The 13,820-nt window shown below is 57.0% G+C and overlaps 5 protein-coding genes across 5 annotated transcripts; 3 read left to right on the forward strand and 2 right to left on the reverse strand.

Moving 5' to 3' along the window:
- Positions 1 to 268: 268 nt before the first annotated feature.
- BXZ73DRAFT_90003 (S-adenosyl-L-methionine-dependent methyltransferase) lies at positions 269 to 4,946 on the forward strand (the record flags this gene model as incomplete). Its single annotated transcript, XM_048025470.1, has 18 exons — positions 269 to 409; positions 470 to 490; positions 521 to 539; positions 601 to 958; positions 1,009 to 1,255; positions 1,333 to 1,767; positions 1,815 to 1,927; positions 1,981 to 2,103; positions 2,145 to 2,213; positions 2,269 to 2,644; positions 2,700 to 3,100; positions 3,156 to 3,332; positions 3,392 to 3,625; positions 3,681 to 3,953; positions 4,011 to 4,229; positions 4,427 to 4,589; positions 4,656 to 4,748; positions 4,815 to 4,946. 18 exons carry the CDS (start codon positions 269 to 271, stop codon positions 4,944 to 4,946), a joined length of 3,594 nt encoding a protein of 1,197 aa, XP_047877870.1.
- Positions 4,947 to 5,198: 252 nt separating this feature from the next.
- Positions 5,199 to 6,776, reverse strand: BXZ73DRAFT_46906 (uncharacterized protein; the record flags this gene model as incomplete). The annotated part of the gene is given in 4 exon segments (XM_048019778.1): positions 5,199 to 5,351; positions 5,406 to 5,807; positions 5,819 to 5,927; positions 6,088 to 6,776. The coding sequence occupies 4 exon segments, from the start codon at positions 6,774 to 6,776 to the stop codon at positions 5,199 to 5,201; spliced, it is 1,353 nt and encodes a 450-aa protein (XP_047877871.1).
- A 2,080-nt stretch (positions 6,777 to 8,856) lies between these two features.
- BXZ73DRAFT_90005 (uncharacterized protein) lies at positions 8,857 to 11,276 on the forward strand (the record flags this gene model as incomplete). The annotated part of the gene is made up of 9 exons (XM_048025471.1): positions 8,857 to 9,256; positions 9,395 to 9,726; positions 9,779 to 9,825; positions 9,882 to 9,958; positions 10,012 to 10,039; positions 10,156 to 10,212; positions 10,263 to 10,499; positions 10,535 to 11,014; positions 11,069 to 11,276. 9 exons carry the CDS (start codon positions 8,857 to 8,859, stop codon positions 11,274 to 11,276), a joined length of 1,866 nt encoding a protein of 621 aa, XP_047877872.1.
- A 187-nt stretch (positions 11,277 to 11,463) lies between these two features.
- On the reverse strand, positions 11,464 to 12,020 carry BXZ73DRAFT_101439 (galactose-binding like protein; the record flags this gene model as incomplete). Its single annotated transcript, XM_048014902.1, has 3 exons — positions 11,464 to 11,784; positions 11,837 to 11,918; positions 11,974 to 12,020. The coding sequence occupies 3 exons, from the start codon at positions 12,018 to 12,020 to the stop codon at positions 11,464 to 11,466; spliced, it is 450 nt and encodes a 149-aa protein (XP_047877873.1).
- A 201-nt stretch (positions 12,021 to 12,221) lies between these two features.
- Positions 12,222 to 13,529, forward strand: BXZ73DRAFT_101440 (phosphatases II; the record flags this gene model as incomplete). The annotated part of the gene is made up of 1 exon (XM_048014903.1): positions 12,222 to 13,529. The coding sequence occupies one exon, from the start codon at positions 12,222 to 12,224 to the stop codon at positions 13,527 to 13,529; it is 1,308 nt and encodes a 435-aa protein (XP_047877874.1).
- Positions 13,530 to 13,820: the final 291 nt, after the last annotated feature.

Genomic DNA, 13,820 nt, shown 5'->3' on the forward strand with positions numbered 1-13,820 from the left:
TTCGTTCACCTCTGTCGACATCTAGCTCCCTCTTTCGCTTGACGACGTGTCTGTGCTTGGCCGCGGGACCGTCCACAAAATCTGGCACTTCGGTTTCCGTCAAGGCACTCCCGATTCTGCCTCTTCGTTGGCTAGCCCCTCCTTCTCAGGACTCGAGTCAGAGTTGCAGGCTTGAATTTGTGCTCCGATCCCAACTTTCCAAGGTACGTTTCCATCCGTGTGAGTCGTTTTGCGTCCCTCAACATTCGATTCTACAGTCCTCCCCCATATGCCTCGGCGCCCACAGCGACCGTCCGCGTTTGGTGTGTCTTTTGGGTCGGACGACGGCAGCGACTTGTCAGCGCACCGGCTGTCGGTCGGCTCCCAGGATGAAGCAGCATCCTCAGATACTGGCCGTCAATCCAAGGAGGTACGTGCTTGCACTTTTGCGATCGAATGCGCCTCGGTGAATTGTTCGTCCATGGCAGAGGCGAAAACGGCCAAGAGAAGGGTCTGACCCTGCCCCTGTAGAACCTCGGAGAAAGCTGGGAAGCACTGTCGTCGGTAGGCCATTGCAACCTTTCTTGAACTGGAGGTTTACCGTGGCGCACTTGTTGTCAGACGTCTCGTATCACCCTACTTCGACTGATATACCAGAAACCGCAGCCATCGAGGTCCTCGGAGAAGACCCGGACGACCTCCACGATGCCAACAACAAGCCCGTGCGGGCCCTCGACAATTTCGAAGTCTTCAACCCAAGTAGCCATTTCAAGCACGTCGGTATAGACGAACTACACCGGTCCTCCGGTGTTTGTCAGGCGGCCGGATTCGTTTCCCCGGTATTCATCAGCGAAGAAGATGCTGGGCAAGAAGATGACGGAGAAGGAGGAGGCGACGACGACGACCCCACGAAGGGGTTGCAGCATCTCCGAACGGAGTCGCTCAAGGGTTACTCCCTCGACTACTGCAAGATGGATGAGTGAGTGATCGCTCTCCAGTGTGGATCATACTGACTTGTCTACTTCTCAGCCCTTTTTATATCGAAACCCAATTTGCATGGTACTGCCTGAAGAGGCCCTCCCAAACTTATCGTCGGACCTTTGTGCAATTTTATCGTCCCCACAGGATTGTCCAGCTAATTATCTCAGTCGCATCTGAAGGTCGTATCATGCAATATGGTGACTTCGAAGAGGAGTACATCGGAAGTTGGGACCCGGCTCTCGACGAGCATCTTCAAATGGAGGACTTTATCGGAGCTGTGGGTGTTTGCCGCCGTGTATCGCCGCGATTCTGACATGCCCTCAGGTACCACTCCTTGAAACCGTGCTCAATGACTTAGATCGTGCGCTACAGACAAAATTGCGAAAGTGCGCCTTCGTGAAGCACATCCTCAGTTCCCAATCCTCCTTCCACATCCCTCTCCCACCATCAACTCCGCTTCCGCAACCTGCTGCTCAGCGCATCCTTCGACTCTCCATCGGCATTGCCGCTTCGCTCGATCTCGCCGTGCTCCAGCCTCAGAACCAAACCCCAACCCATGTGACTCCGCTTATTGATGCTCTTGCTCAAGGCCTCTTCCACGAGCATCTTCAAGTTGTCGGTGCTCAGCTCCCACTCCCGACCAAGGGGGACCTCAAGAGAAGACAGAAAGCCAGATTTCATTTTCTCGTCAAACTCCTCTCTCACCTAGTCAGCATTGAGCAACACAAGATATCTTGGGCAGGCAGGCATAGACTGAGTCAACAGCCGTTTTGGGGTGCCGTCACTATTGATGGTGAAGAGTACAAGGTGAGTGACCTGTTCGTCCGCTTGAACACGAGCCTCATTCAATCCAGGTGGGAGATTGTGTGCTCATCCAGGCGGGGCGCTGGAAGGGTCGATCAGCAGCACGGATACCCACCGACCTTGAAGATATCCCGGAAACCGCTTCTGTGGCAGACTACTTTTGGTACGCATTACCTAGCTGTACGGTAATCCCAGGCTGAGTAATATATATTGCAGGTTTGCGAAGATCATCTACATCAACCAACAGAATGCCGAGCTTCACGTCCAATACTTTGAACACAGTTCGAAGACTATTCTGGGAGAGATCTCGAACCCACAGGAGCTCTTCCTATGCAACATGTGCAGTGACCCTCCAATCTCTCTCAAGAGCTCCTCCATAGCGGGAAGGTGACTGTTCATTACAACCACCCTCAAAACAAGCTCTTGAATCCTGCAGAGTTCTTCTGCAAGTGAGTCCTCCCCACAGAGCCTGAGTCTTGGTGAAATGAACCCTTGTTACTCTAGCTTCATCTACTCTGAGGTGGATGGATCCTTCTCAGACATCCCAGAGTTTGCTCCCCTACCTGCTGGAGACAATTGTCCAGTCTGCTGTGCAGCTTATCAGCTCTCTCATGAGACAGCTGCCACTGCATCTGACCATGCACTCTATTATTTAGGTGCAACCTACCACCAGGATGACTACATCTTGTTCAGGCCTGATGATGCTAACCAGCAGAGCAAGCAGAACCTCCCTGCTTCAGTTGGCAGGATACTTGACATCCATACCCCTATAGCTGCCAGAGCAGCTTTAGATCCTGAGGCCACACAGGTTACTGTCCAGCTTCTAGGGAGAGTGGGAGTTGACCTAAAGGATCTTCCAGACAGCCTTTATAAGCATGAGGTACAGTTGTATGTTTGAGCTGTATTCCACATTTATATATGACATTCTGCCTCAGAGAGAACTCTTTCACACCCGACAGCAAGTGACTATTCCAGCAGTTGATATCCTCAACAAATGCTATGTCCTCCATCACACTAGTTGTCAAGAAACCTGGCTAGCCAGATCTCCTTTCCACTTCTATTTGAAGTACACCCTCCGTTCCCTTGGTGCCAGCTGGAAGCACAGGACTGAGCTCAAAGCATCAGAAGTGCCAGTCTGCCCACCATGCCATGAGGAGCAGGAGGATGCATTCAGGGAGTCTCAAAAGCTCTTCTCAGGACCTACCCCGAAGGGTTGTCTGAGGGCATTTGACCCCTTTGCAGGGATTGGAGCCTTTGGCATGGCCATGGAAGCCACGGGATCTGTCAAGGTTACCCATGCAGTTGAGATCAGCCCCAGTGCAGCCACAGCATTGAAGTGAGTCCCCATTACTGAAGTGGTGACTGCTACATACTGAGACTGCAGATTATAGGAAGAACTCTCCATCTACAACAGTCTACAACCAGTGCTCCAATCTGGTCCTCCAGCACTCCATCAAGACTTACCAGGGACAGCCAAGTGGCCGGCTCAAGGATATCAAGGAAGAGAAGCCTCTTCCCCCACCACCCACTCCATCCCAGATCGACTGCATCATTGCGGGCTTCCCATGGTACGTCCTCTGAGTTTCTTCCCTCTGAACCAAGTGTCCTGAGCAGAAGGATATCTTAGCCAACCACACTCCACGCTAAACATGTTCCAGAAAGCCAACGACCGCAAGAGCCATCTCATCTTGAACCTCCTCTCATGGGTTGATTTCCTCAAGCCGAAGTTCTGCTTCTTCGAGAACGTCAAAGGCTTCCTCAGTTACCGCCTTCACGCACACCAAGCGGGCAAGCACCGGCTCAAAGGTGGTATCAAGTTGGGCGGTCTCAAGTTCCTTGTCTACGCCCTTGTGCAGCTCAAGTAAGCAACGGCTCCCACCCGTCCTGCTGCGCGACTCACATCTATGTCTATGCAGGTATCAAGTTCGCTTCGCACTCCTACAGGCCGGGCACTACGGCACCCCTCAGAGTCGCGTGCGCTTCTTCCTCATCGCCGCGAAGCAGGGCCAACCACTCCCACAAATGCCGCAGCCGACACACAGCTCGCTCTTCAACGAGAGCCTCGAGATTCACCTCCCAGACCCGGACATCACGGACCCCATCCGTCCAATCCTGACGACGAACGGGACCGCCGCGCACCGGTATGTGTGCATCGAGGACGCGATCGGGGACCTCCCGTCGTTCGATTGGTGCGTCTTCTCTTCCCTGTGACGGTTCGGGGTGCAGGATTTGAGATATCGGATCAGGGAGCACCCACAGCACTTCAACAAGAAGCGGCCGCGACGGAGGCAAGGCCACCGGACGGTGAAGAACGACCCCGACGAGGCGGAGTGCGGACCTACGCTCGCGCGCGGGCGGGAGTACGACACGGAGCCGCGGACGTCGTACCAGGCGCGGTGTCGGGAGCGGCCGACCACGGATCTCCAGCACGTCACACGGACGTACAAGCCCGAGACCGTCGAGAGGTGCGTGCGAAGCACTATTGTGTCACCGTCCGCGACTCCGTCGCGCGCAGGAGCCATGCTGACCCGTAGTCTCTCGCCGCGCACTTCAGAGTCGTCAGCATCCCTGTGAGGCCGGAAGCAGACTATCGAGGTACGAACCTTGTGTTCGTCCGCTCGTGGGTCGTCGATCTGACGCGCTCATCCCTCGCAGACCTGAGTGTCGAGCTGTTGGACTGGCAGAGCAGCAACCCGCTCTCCGCCATCGCACGCGAGGGTTATCGCAAGGGTCTCTACGGCCGCCTCGACCGTAACCGCTGGTTCCACACCACCGTGACCAATGTCGAACCGACTGCGAAGCAAAGCTACGTGATCCATTATGCGGTGCGTAACACCTTCGCGCACCACGTCCTTGTCCGCGACGGATGCTGATCGCTATTGCCTGTACAGGACCACCGTACGCTCACCGTGCGGGAGCTTGCGCGCTCCCAGGGCTTCCCAGACTGGTTCGTCTTTGTCGCGGAGGACGGCAAGGTCAAGACGGTACGTCCTCAGGTGTTTACCGCTTCATCTCATCCGGTTGATGGCCTCCATGTCGCTGTTGAACAGATGCAGAGACAAATCGGGAATGCGGTACCGTGGCAGATTGGGGAAGCCCTGGGGCGAGAGCTGAAGAAGGTGCTGATAGATGCTGAGATTGCGCGGAAGTCCACGGCGATCGAAATTTCGGACGAAGAGTGAGCCCGTGACGACGGCGGTCTTCGATAGGTGCATGTCTTAGTTTATGCCACATAACTGTCGATATCGGTCAAGATTATAGGGAGCACATTTGAGGGCGTAATGTACACTGAACAGGAGTATACAAGACCCGCGACAGATCATAAGAACACTAACACACACGCTGGCGTGTTCATGAGTCCAAGTTGTACGCTCGAAACCCAAGGAAAACGTACCGCTATACCAACAAAGCACGACCGGAAGACCGCAGGTCCCTTAAGTGTTCTTCGCACCAGCACGTCCTCCAGCCGCACGCTTCTTCCCTCCTCGGTTAGTCCTTCCGCGATTCGCGCGTCTTTCCAGGCAAGTACTGCAGAACCACTTGGTGCCTTCCGGAGGGAACTGGAGATCTACGCATGGCAGATGGAACTATGCACAGATGAAGTGTCAGCGTCGTTCTCCAGCGAGCAACTGGACACGTACCCATTCGCGCTCGCACTCCTTGTCGTCGCACGCGATCATCTCCCCATAACTCACGCCATTGCAGAAGCAGTAAGTCTTGTTGTCGTCCACCTCTCCTTCGCCCTCTCCAGCACCACTGACAGCACCCGGATCCACGTCGTTCGTGCCTATGAGCTGCTGGAACGCGCGCGCGACGGGCATGCCCGGGCCTTCGAGTTGTCCATGGGGCCAGTCCGGAACGTTGCTCATAGCGCGCACTGCATGCGCGTCGACCATCGGCGTGCCTCGAGGCGGAGGGTACGGTGCTGGGAGAGATGGGTGGCTCGAAGGAGGCGGCTGAGCGGGATAGGCAACACGGCTGACGGAAGGTTCGACATGGTGGGGGCGTTTGTTCGACACGCTGTTGTTCGCGGCACGACTAGACTGGCCTTGACGGGCGGAAACAGAAGGGGGTGGGGCGGAAGGGCTTGTGGAAGGTGAGAAGCGACAGACGCGATGGACTCGGTGGGGGACGCTGCTCTGTCCGCGACTCTAGAGGGTAGACTGTTAGTCTCGGTTAAATCGGGGAATATGCAACCACAAAAATATTGAACTAGGGCATCCACCCCGACACTTCCATCACGAAGATAGAATATGTGGGGGGAGTAGCGCCAAAGACGACCGAAACTAGGACGTATGCAGAAGGATAAGTAGAAGCACTCACTTCTTTGCTCTCCCTCCATTCCTAGGCCGTTGGGCTGGTGCGGCGTCGCCGCGTTCCTTCTTGGTGGGCGTTCTCGTAACGTCGACGTCGTCGTCCTTGGCGACCTTCCTCCGTTTCGCAGGACTAGGGTCCACACCATTTGAGAGGAGCTGACCATAACCGTTGGATGCGCCTGGAGCCCGTCGGGCGCGACGGCCTCCCTCACCGGTCATGCCAGGGGGGTAGAACTTGTGTGTGGCGACGTGGGGATACACGGTCTTGCGCGCGAGGGCCTCGGCGGCGGCAGAGAAGTCCTTGTCCGAGGCTTGTTCAAGGAGCGCGTTCATGTTGTTGCGATGCGCACGAAGGCCATCGGCGGCGTGGCAGGCGACGCGGATTTTGTCCTCACCACCGAGCTTCAACCGGCCGGCCTCCTCCGCAATTTCGGTGAGGAGGAAGAGGCGGTCGTCGTTGGTGCCGGTCTTGGTCTCAATCATGTGAATGAGCTCGTTGATCTTGGCGGTGAGGAGAGTCATGGAGGAAGAGAGGACAGCGTCAAGTTCGCGGAGGTCTCCATAGCTGCGAGAGAGGTCGATGGGAAGGCTGTCGAGAGTATGGGCGTACTCTGAGAGGCAGAGGAGGGTATATGCGGTGTCAACGGGAGACATCATGGCCGGAGGGTAGTGGAGGGCTGATGTCCGGCGCGACATGCTGGACGATGAGCTGAGGCAGATGTCGAAGATGGGGAGAGAAAGGGCGGTGGACGTCGTCCAACGCGGGGCTACAGCTCGCCTGGCAATCCCCGGGCCGGCAAGAGCCGCCTCCTCCGGCGGCGCCTGCGCGGGCCTTCATAGAAGCTACTACTTATATCGGTAACACCGTCGGCGAATACATCAGGTATGCAAGCAATGCACCATGCGTACTCTCGCCACCCGAGGCAACCACTTGCCGATCGAACACCGTGTTGTAGGCCGTGTATATAGTGTACACGGCTGCTTATATTCGTCACAATGACCACAGTGTCTTCTTACCGCAAGCTGTACCCATTTGATCCAACATGCACACCTCCGATCATGGCTCCGGGGAAAACGACGAAAGGTAACTTGTATAGTATGTGACAAAGCTCAGACGAAGGGGGCACCCTCACGCTTCCTGAATATCATTTGCCCATCGAACGCGGGGATGATGTCAGTTCCGTTGTGGATGATGCAGCGCCGTTAGCCCGTCTCCACCAACATCCATGTCGGTGCAGTTGAGGATGTAGACAATCATTACTTTTAGCTCGTTTGCGGCGGAGAAGCGACTGGTGCTGTCAGAAGACACAACATGTCACTTAGTAAACCTATCACAATGCAGGAGATAGGAACAACATACCACGCGTGCCTTCCATGAACGATGGTCACATAGTTAACCGAGGCGTTGACAGACTCGTGCTTCGTCCCCTCGCCCTCACGCACCCGGGCAAAGTGGAAGCCGTCAAAGGTGATGCCACCGTCGTTCCGCGTAACATGCGCGACAGGGAAACTGCTGGGGCAGTATCATCGAGTTGCGTGGGCAGAAGAGCAGGCACAACGCATAGTCATGCTGATCCCGTTTGGCTCTGCGACTCTTTCGTGAAATTATCGAGCTTCCACATCTTGATCATAGCCGCCTTGGTCCAACCCTCTTCAGTGATGACGGTTTCGACTTCCTCACGAAGCGGAAAAGGTACTGAGGCTCAGTAGCGAGACGATGGAGGGTATGGATGGTGCTCTGGGAAGAATGGGTCAGGATATATGCAACGTTGTTCCCATATTAATTAGATATACGCACATTAGACGATGTGCCATGAATGGCCGTCATGTTGAGGATCAAGATGGTCTTCGCGATGCAATGGGCCGAGGGTGTTGTAGAATCCATTGGGCGGGGTTGTTCTGTTGCACTGTTAGAATGCATACCACAAGAGTCAGGACCTGGAGCAGGCAAGACCCATCGGGCTGTCCGGCCAGTAACCGTCAAACTCCCTCATCTTGGCCTTGCTCTCCTCGATAATCGGTACGGATTGGTAGCTGAGGGGTGCAACGTCTTTCTCGCCTTGCCGATGATTGGCCCGATAATTCTGGAAAAAATCCATTGTCAGTATCACCTCCGTTCTGTTACGCCAGTTGTCTTGCGGTTTGAGATGATCATCATCTTGCCATTATCCTGGAATCTCGGCGAAAAAATGTGTGCTTTGGCAGTAAAACCATCGTTCCTGATGGCATTGTCAGTCGTTCCCAAGTGGCAGTGGTGTGACACGGAAGTACTCTCACCTCGGCAAACCGACAAACACGCGATCCGAGAAATCACCTTGCGAACATCGATACGGAGACAGATTGCCATTCTGACCCTGCCGGAAGACAAAGAGCAGTCGTAAGTTAGCTTCCAACTCGGACACAGAGACTCGTGAGCATGCGAGCGCGCGGTGCGTCGGGTGCATGTCGAGACTCGCATAGATACCTACCGTCCCGTCCTGATTACTCAAACTTTGGCGCAGATAAGAAAAAAACTTTATGCGTCCTTAAAAACAGAGGGCCAGGAGCAGTTGAGGTTGTGTGGCGTCAAGGCAGAAGGCTAGGTCGACGAAAGCAGGCTGCGTGTGGTTCTCATGGCCGGTGGCGAGAACATCTGGGCGGTGCTCAGCGCAGCAGCGCTGCCCACAACAACCACGCGTAGTCCTGCGGTCCGCTACATCGCCACCTTTCATTCGTTCCTCGGGCGTTGACCGCCCCTTTCATCTGTCGGGCCAGCTTCTTCAATACCTTCTTCTGGATGCCTCCTTCGACGCCCATTCCGGAAATTGTCGTTACCTCCCACTCTGACTTCTATGACCGTTCGGGAGGCCTGACACCTCGGACTCCCCACTCCCGCGCCGGCCGTGCGGAGGAGGGGTTCACCACGGAAGAACGCGAGGCATGCGACGACGACGAAGCCAACGACTACCGCAGCCAGCTCATTCAAGAGTCTCAAGGGCTCCTCTACCCCGGCTACAGAGCTCGCGGCGACAACCACGATGCCCATGAGCAGGACAGGCAGTCCACTACCACCTTTGTGTTCACATTTCTAAAAAGGATGCCTATTGCTGCTGGGTTCGTGGTCGCTCTCCTCCTTCTCGCCGCCACTTTCATTTCGTGGCGGGATCCTGGCACACTCGAAGTCGCCCTCAATATCGGTAACGCCACCGACCTCCTCGGAAATTCAACGAAGAACGGCACCGCGCCATCGGTTTCCAAATCACTCGGACAAGAGTCTACTACAGTTGTTTCAAACGCTCAGTCAGTGTTTCCCTCCGCCTCTGCCACCTCCGAAGTACCCCCGGCATCGACGTCCTCCACAAATCCTGAGACTATTCAAGCACCTCTGCGTCTCATATCCTACGAGAACTACACCGAGTTCCCTCTCACTCCCGACCAATATCGGGATGAATGCCACAAGTTGATGGGAAGCTTCATGCCTCACGGAGCATACTGGGAAGAACCCTTTGCGGGCCCTCTCGACGTCGCGCATTCAAAGCCGGAGGCCAAGACCGAAGGCGACGACACGCCATTCTGCACGAGTACCATCACTTATATGCTCGACGGTACTGTTGGTCTTGCCGCCGACTTGGCTCTACTGGCCCAAGTCGCCTCTTTTGCTCGCGAGGTGAGCACATACAGAACCTATGGCTGGCTAACAACGCTAACAACACATATAGCGCAACAAAACTCTTCTCATCGAAGACAGGCACTGGAACCGTGGCTCGTGAGTACTATTCATCTTACCCTATCTTCTCTACCTCGCGTGAACTTGGTGCTCAGGTGGTCGGATCACTTCCAAAACGTTCGCCTGCTTCAACGAGGTCCGGAGCCTGGCTGCAAGCCACCTCCACCGAGTGGTGAGTGACGTGGAGCGAAATTGAGCATATCTGATTAGTATTCACCTACTCAGAACTCGTTGCATGTCCTAGAACTGCTAGGTGAGCTATTAACGTCTAACTTGCATACAATAGCTGACACTTTTTCAGGCATTTGGTGAGCACGCAACATGTCGGAAGTTGGAGAGACCCCTCATAAGACAAGCGTAGATAATCAGCGCCAAAACATCAGGGTTTCACTTCGGTGAACCGTTTTACGAGGAGTATGAAGACCCGTACGTCTTCCTTCCACTTGTGCATTAACATTATCTCATACCTCTAATAGCTACGGCCATCATATGAATCGGGCTAAGCCAATCTACAACAACGCTCGCGCCTCATTTGAAGAGGTCATTCGTCCCGGCGCCCGCAATAACTTCCTCATCCGTGCTGTACGGGACGAGATTGTCTCAACGCTTTCTCTCACTTCGCCGGACCACCATGATCGACGACACGGCGACCACAATGTCGACTACGACCCTCAGCATAAAACTCCCCACCCGCGCCTTACATCGGCGTACACGTCCGTCGGGGAGATCGTCGAGCGGATGGCATCAGCTTTTATCCACCTAAAGGCCACATCCCTCTCGAGAAGTTCATCGACGGGGCGCGCACCACCTGGGACCGCTTCTACGGCAACAAGTCCCATTCGGTGCGCCACGAGCACGACGAGCCCGCCGGCGTCGACGCTCACGACATCGCGGAACACGAAGTTCCTACTGGCCTCCGTCTCGGTCACGACGACAAGTACCCTGCACCGCCGATCATGTGGTTCGCCTCAGATTCCCCAGCCGAAGCGAAGGATTTCGCATCCGCGTTTTCGCCCGCCACTGCCATTTTCTCTTTGGCACGAAGCACAATTTCCGCCGTACGCGCGCTACAGTCGGAACGCGAGTACGTGCAGCTGGAGTTCAACCAAGAATCGCTAGAAGACCGCATCAGGCTCACCCGGGGGGCCATCGTGGACCTCGCGATGCTCGGTGGGTTGTGGGCGTACCCCGGGCAGATCGTGCCGGGAGCGACGGTGTGCATGGAAGGGTGGGTGGACATCTGTCTCAGCTGACCGCTTTGTTGACTCTTCTCGCCATCTAGGTCGAACGTCTGCAGAATGGCGGCCTCGGATTTGGCTTCGAGCGCGCGTTCGGGTTCGACGACAACGGGACATTATTCGGGTGACCCGAACCCGGAGCGGGCGCGCTGGGTGGACGTGGACCTAGCGGGCAGGGTGATTCCGCCTGGAGGCCGCTGGAGGCCCACTAACTTATTCTTTTCTATTTGCGCGAGGGATGTATGCATGTAGTTTACTGCGTTGAAGGTTGATAGATACGTTTGGGTTCTACTGGCGACTGCTTGCCTCAACTCGCTAGATGTACGAACTGATGAGTCTGCCTGGCCAGCGGTGTGGCTATCGTAATCCACACGCGGGTCCGCGACCAGAGATGTCTCTGCAACCTTTCCTGCACACCAACGCTAGCTTTTATGACGGTCTAGTTCTCTTGTATACCCATAAGCTGCAAGTCGTACATGGTCACTCTACCGAAGAAATCCGAGCTCTCCTCAAAAACAAACTTCAGCCCGATCACCGCCCAATCCTCTCCAGAAGCATCGAGCGGTAGAAGTTCGAAGCTCTGCTTGCGGTTCACATCCTCCGGATATATGCGCGTCAGCACCTCCCACTTGCGCTCTTCGCCCGCTCGAAGAGCCTCCACGGAGCACTTTGTCCCGACGAATCCGCCCTGGAAGGTGAGTTCTGCATGCCTTAAGGCTATAGGTGCAGGGAAGGAGAGCTGGATGTACTGCGGTGTTCCCTGGGCAGGCTTCAGAGGGCAGGGATGGCGCAAACGAGAGAAGGGGTCGTACCTGCTGGGATGTCCAGCATGTCTCTGGGCTGCCATCTGTGAGGTTCTTCTTCCCCACTGACTTGTCAAGCGTCGAGCTCACTCTGCAAGCGGACTTACGGTCAGACTCCATCCCGCAGATCTGGCGAAGACACACACTTGATCTTGGTCTCCGAGTTAATCAGCGAGTGCAGTGCTGCGGCCATGGAGGTCGTCAAATTGTTCCAGCGAGGCTCGGGGTATCGGTTCGAAGGAGCGTCTAGGATTATCAAGTTTGGAAGTAGAAGAGCACAGTTGTCCTGGAGCAGAGTTACACAAGAGTAACAGACAAGTCCAGTCATGTGACGCAATGTCATCATAATAGCCAGACCCACATACAGCCTGTTCAGCTCTCTCCCACCTCCCCCATGTCCGACGACTACGCAGGGATCCCGACATGGCTTGTCAACGCCCACAACGCTGAGCACCTCACCGACGTCATCCGCACGCTCGGCAAACGCGAGGGGCTGCGCTCCGCCGCCCGCGCTGCCTCGCTCTATCAGGCGAGCTCGCAGAAGAGACACACCATCGCGCAGATCGCGTCGGCGATGAACACGAAGGCGGCCCGCACCGACCACTACTCGATCTCGGCGGGCGCGGACACGGCGAACGCACGCTCCAACCGCTACGTGGACATCCTCCCCTACGACCGCACGCGCGTCGTCGTCTGCCCCGGCGCGGTGGGCCACGCCTGCTCGAGCGACTGCGCCGACGGCCGCTACCTGAACGCGAACTGGGTCCGCGAGCGCACGGGCGGGAAGTGGTGGGTCGCGACGCAGGCCCCGCTCCCGCACACCGCGCACGCCTTCCTCAGCGTCTTCCTCGACGGTGTCTCTCCGCCCCCCTCCTCCTCTCCCTCTTCCTCGTCCCCCTCTCCCTCCGCTTCCACTTCCACGGGCGCAGACCCAACCCACACCCTCCGCGCGCGCGCACGCATCCGCACCGTCGTGCAGCTCACCCCGAACATCGAGCACGGCAAGCGCAAGGCGCACGTCTACTTCCCCCCGCTCCCCGGCCAGTCCTGGGTCGTCGAGCCCGACCCCGCCCCCGGCATGCCCGGCGCATCCGCGCCCCCGGCCGCGAACCGGCCGATCTCGGTCACGCTCCTGCGCGCGCACGACGTCCCCGCCGCGCACGCCGCGCACAGCGCCGTCGCGGTCCAGGCGCTCGACCCCGCGTCGCGCGCGCCGGTCGGGCCCCGCGTCGTCTTCCAGCACCTGCTGTACGCGTCGTGGCCGGACCACGGCGTGCCCGCGCGCGAGGACCGCGAGGGGCTGCTCGCGTTCGCGCGCCTCGTGCACGACGTGAACCGCGACCTCGCCGCGCACGCCGAGCTGGAGGGCGGGCAGGGCGACGGAGGCGGGGGAGATGAGCTGGACCCGGACCCGCCGATGATGGTGAACTGCTCCGCGGGTGTGGGTCGGACGGGGGCGTTCATCGCGCTGTGCTCGCTGCTCCGCCACTGCGGCTTGCTGCCGCCGGTCGAGGGCGGGCCCCCGGGAGAGCTGCCGCCGTCGCCGCTGGGGGCGCTGCAGAGCGACTTGGTGGCGCAGGAGATCGACGCGCTGCGGGAGCAGCGGCCGGGGATGGTGCAGCGGGACGACCAGATCCTGATGGTGTACGAGACGCTGATTTCGGCGTTGGTGGACGTGAAGGGGAAGGAGGGAGCGAAGTAGGTTTGTTCTCTGTGGGAAATTCACGCTTTTTATGGCTATGTACGTGTGTTGTGTTTTACAGCGACTGTATGAGGGACGTACGAATTGGCGACAAGTGTTGTGGGTGTGCAGTAGGAAGTGACGTCATCCTCAGGGCGTGGGACTGGAGCGCTCTGATCCGCGCGGGGTCCCGACAGTTGCCCACGGACGACGACGGTCATCTGGACGCCATCCCTTGGCCGTCGAAGCTCTGAAGCCAGCGATGTCGAGGATGAATCAGCAGCCCTGTGGGAACTCGCAGTTGGTGGCGAT

This window comes from Epithele typhae, assembly GCF_022376455.1.
Source record: "Epithele typhae strain CBS 203.58 chromosome Unknown BXZ73scaffold_24, whole genome shotgun sequence".
NCBI lineage: Eukaryota > Fungi > Basidiomycota > Agaricomycetes > Polyporales > Epitheliaceae > Epithele > Epithele typhae.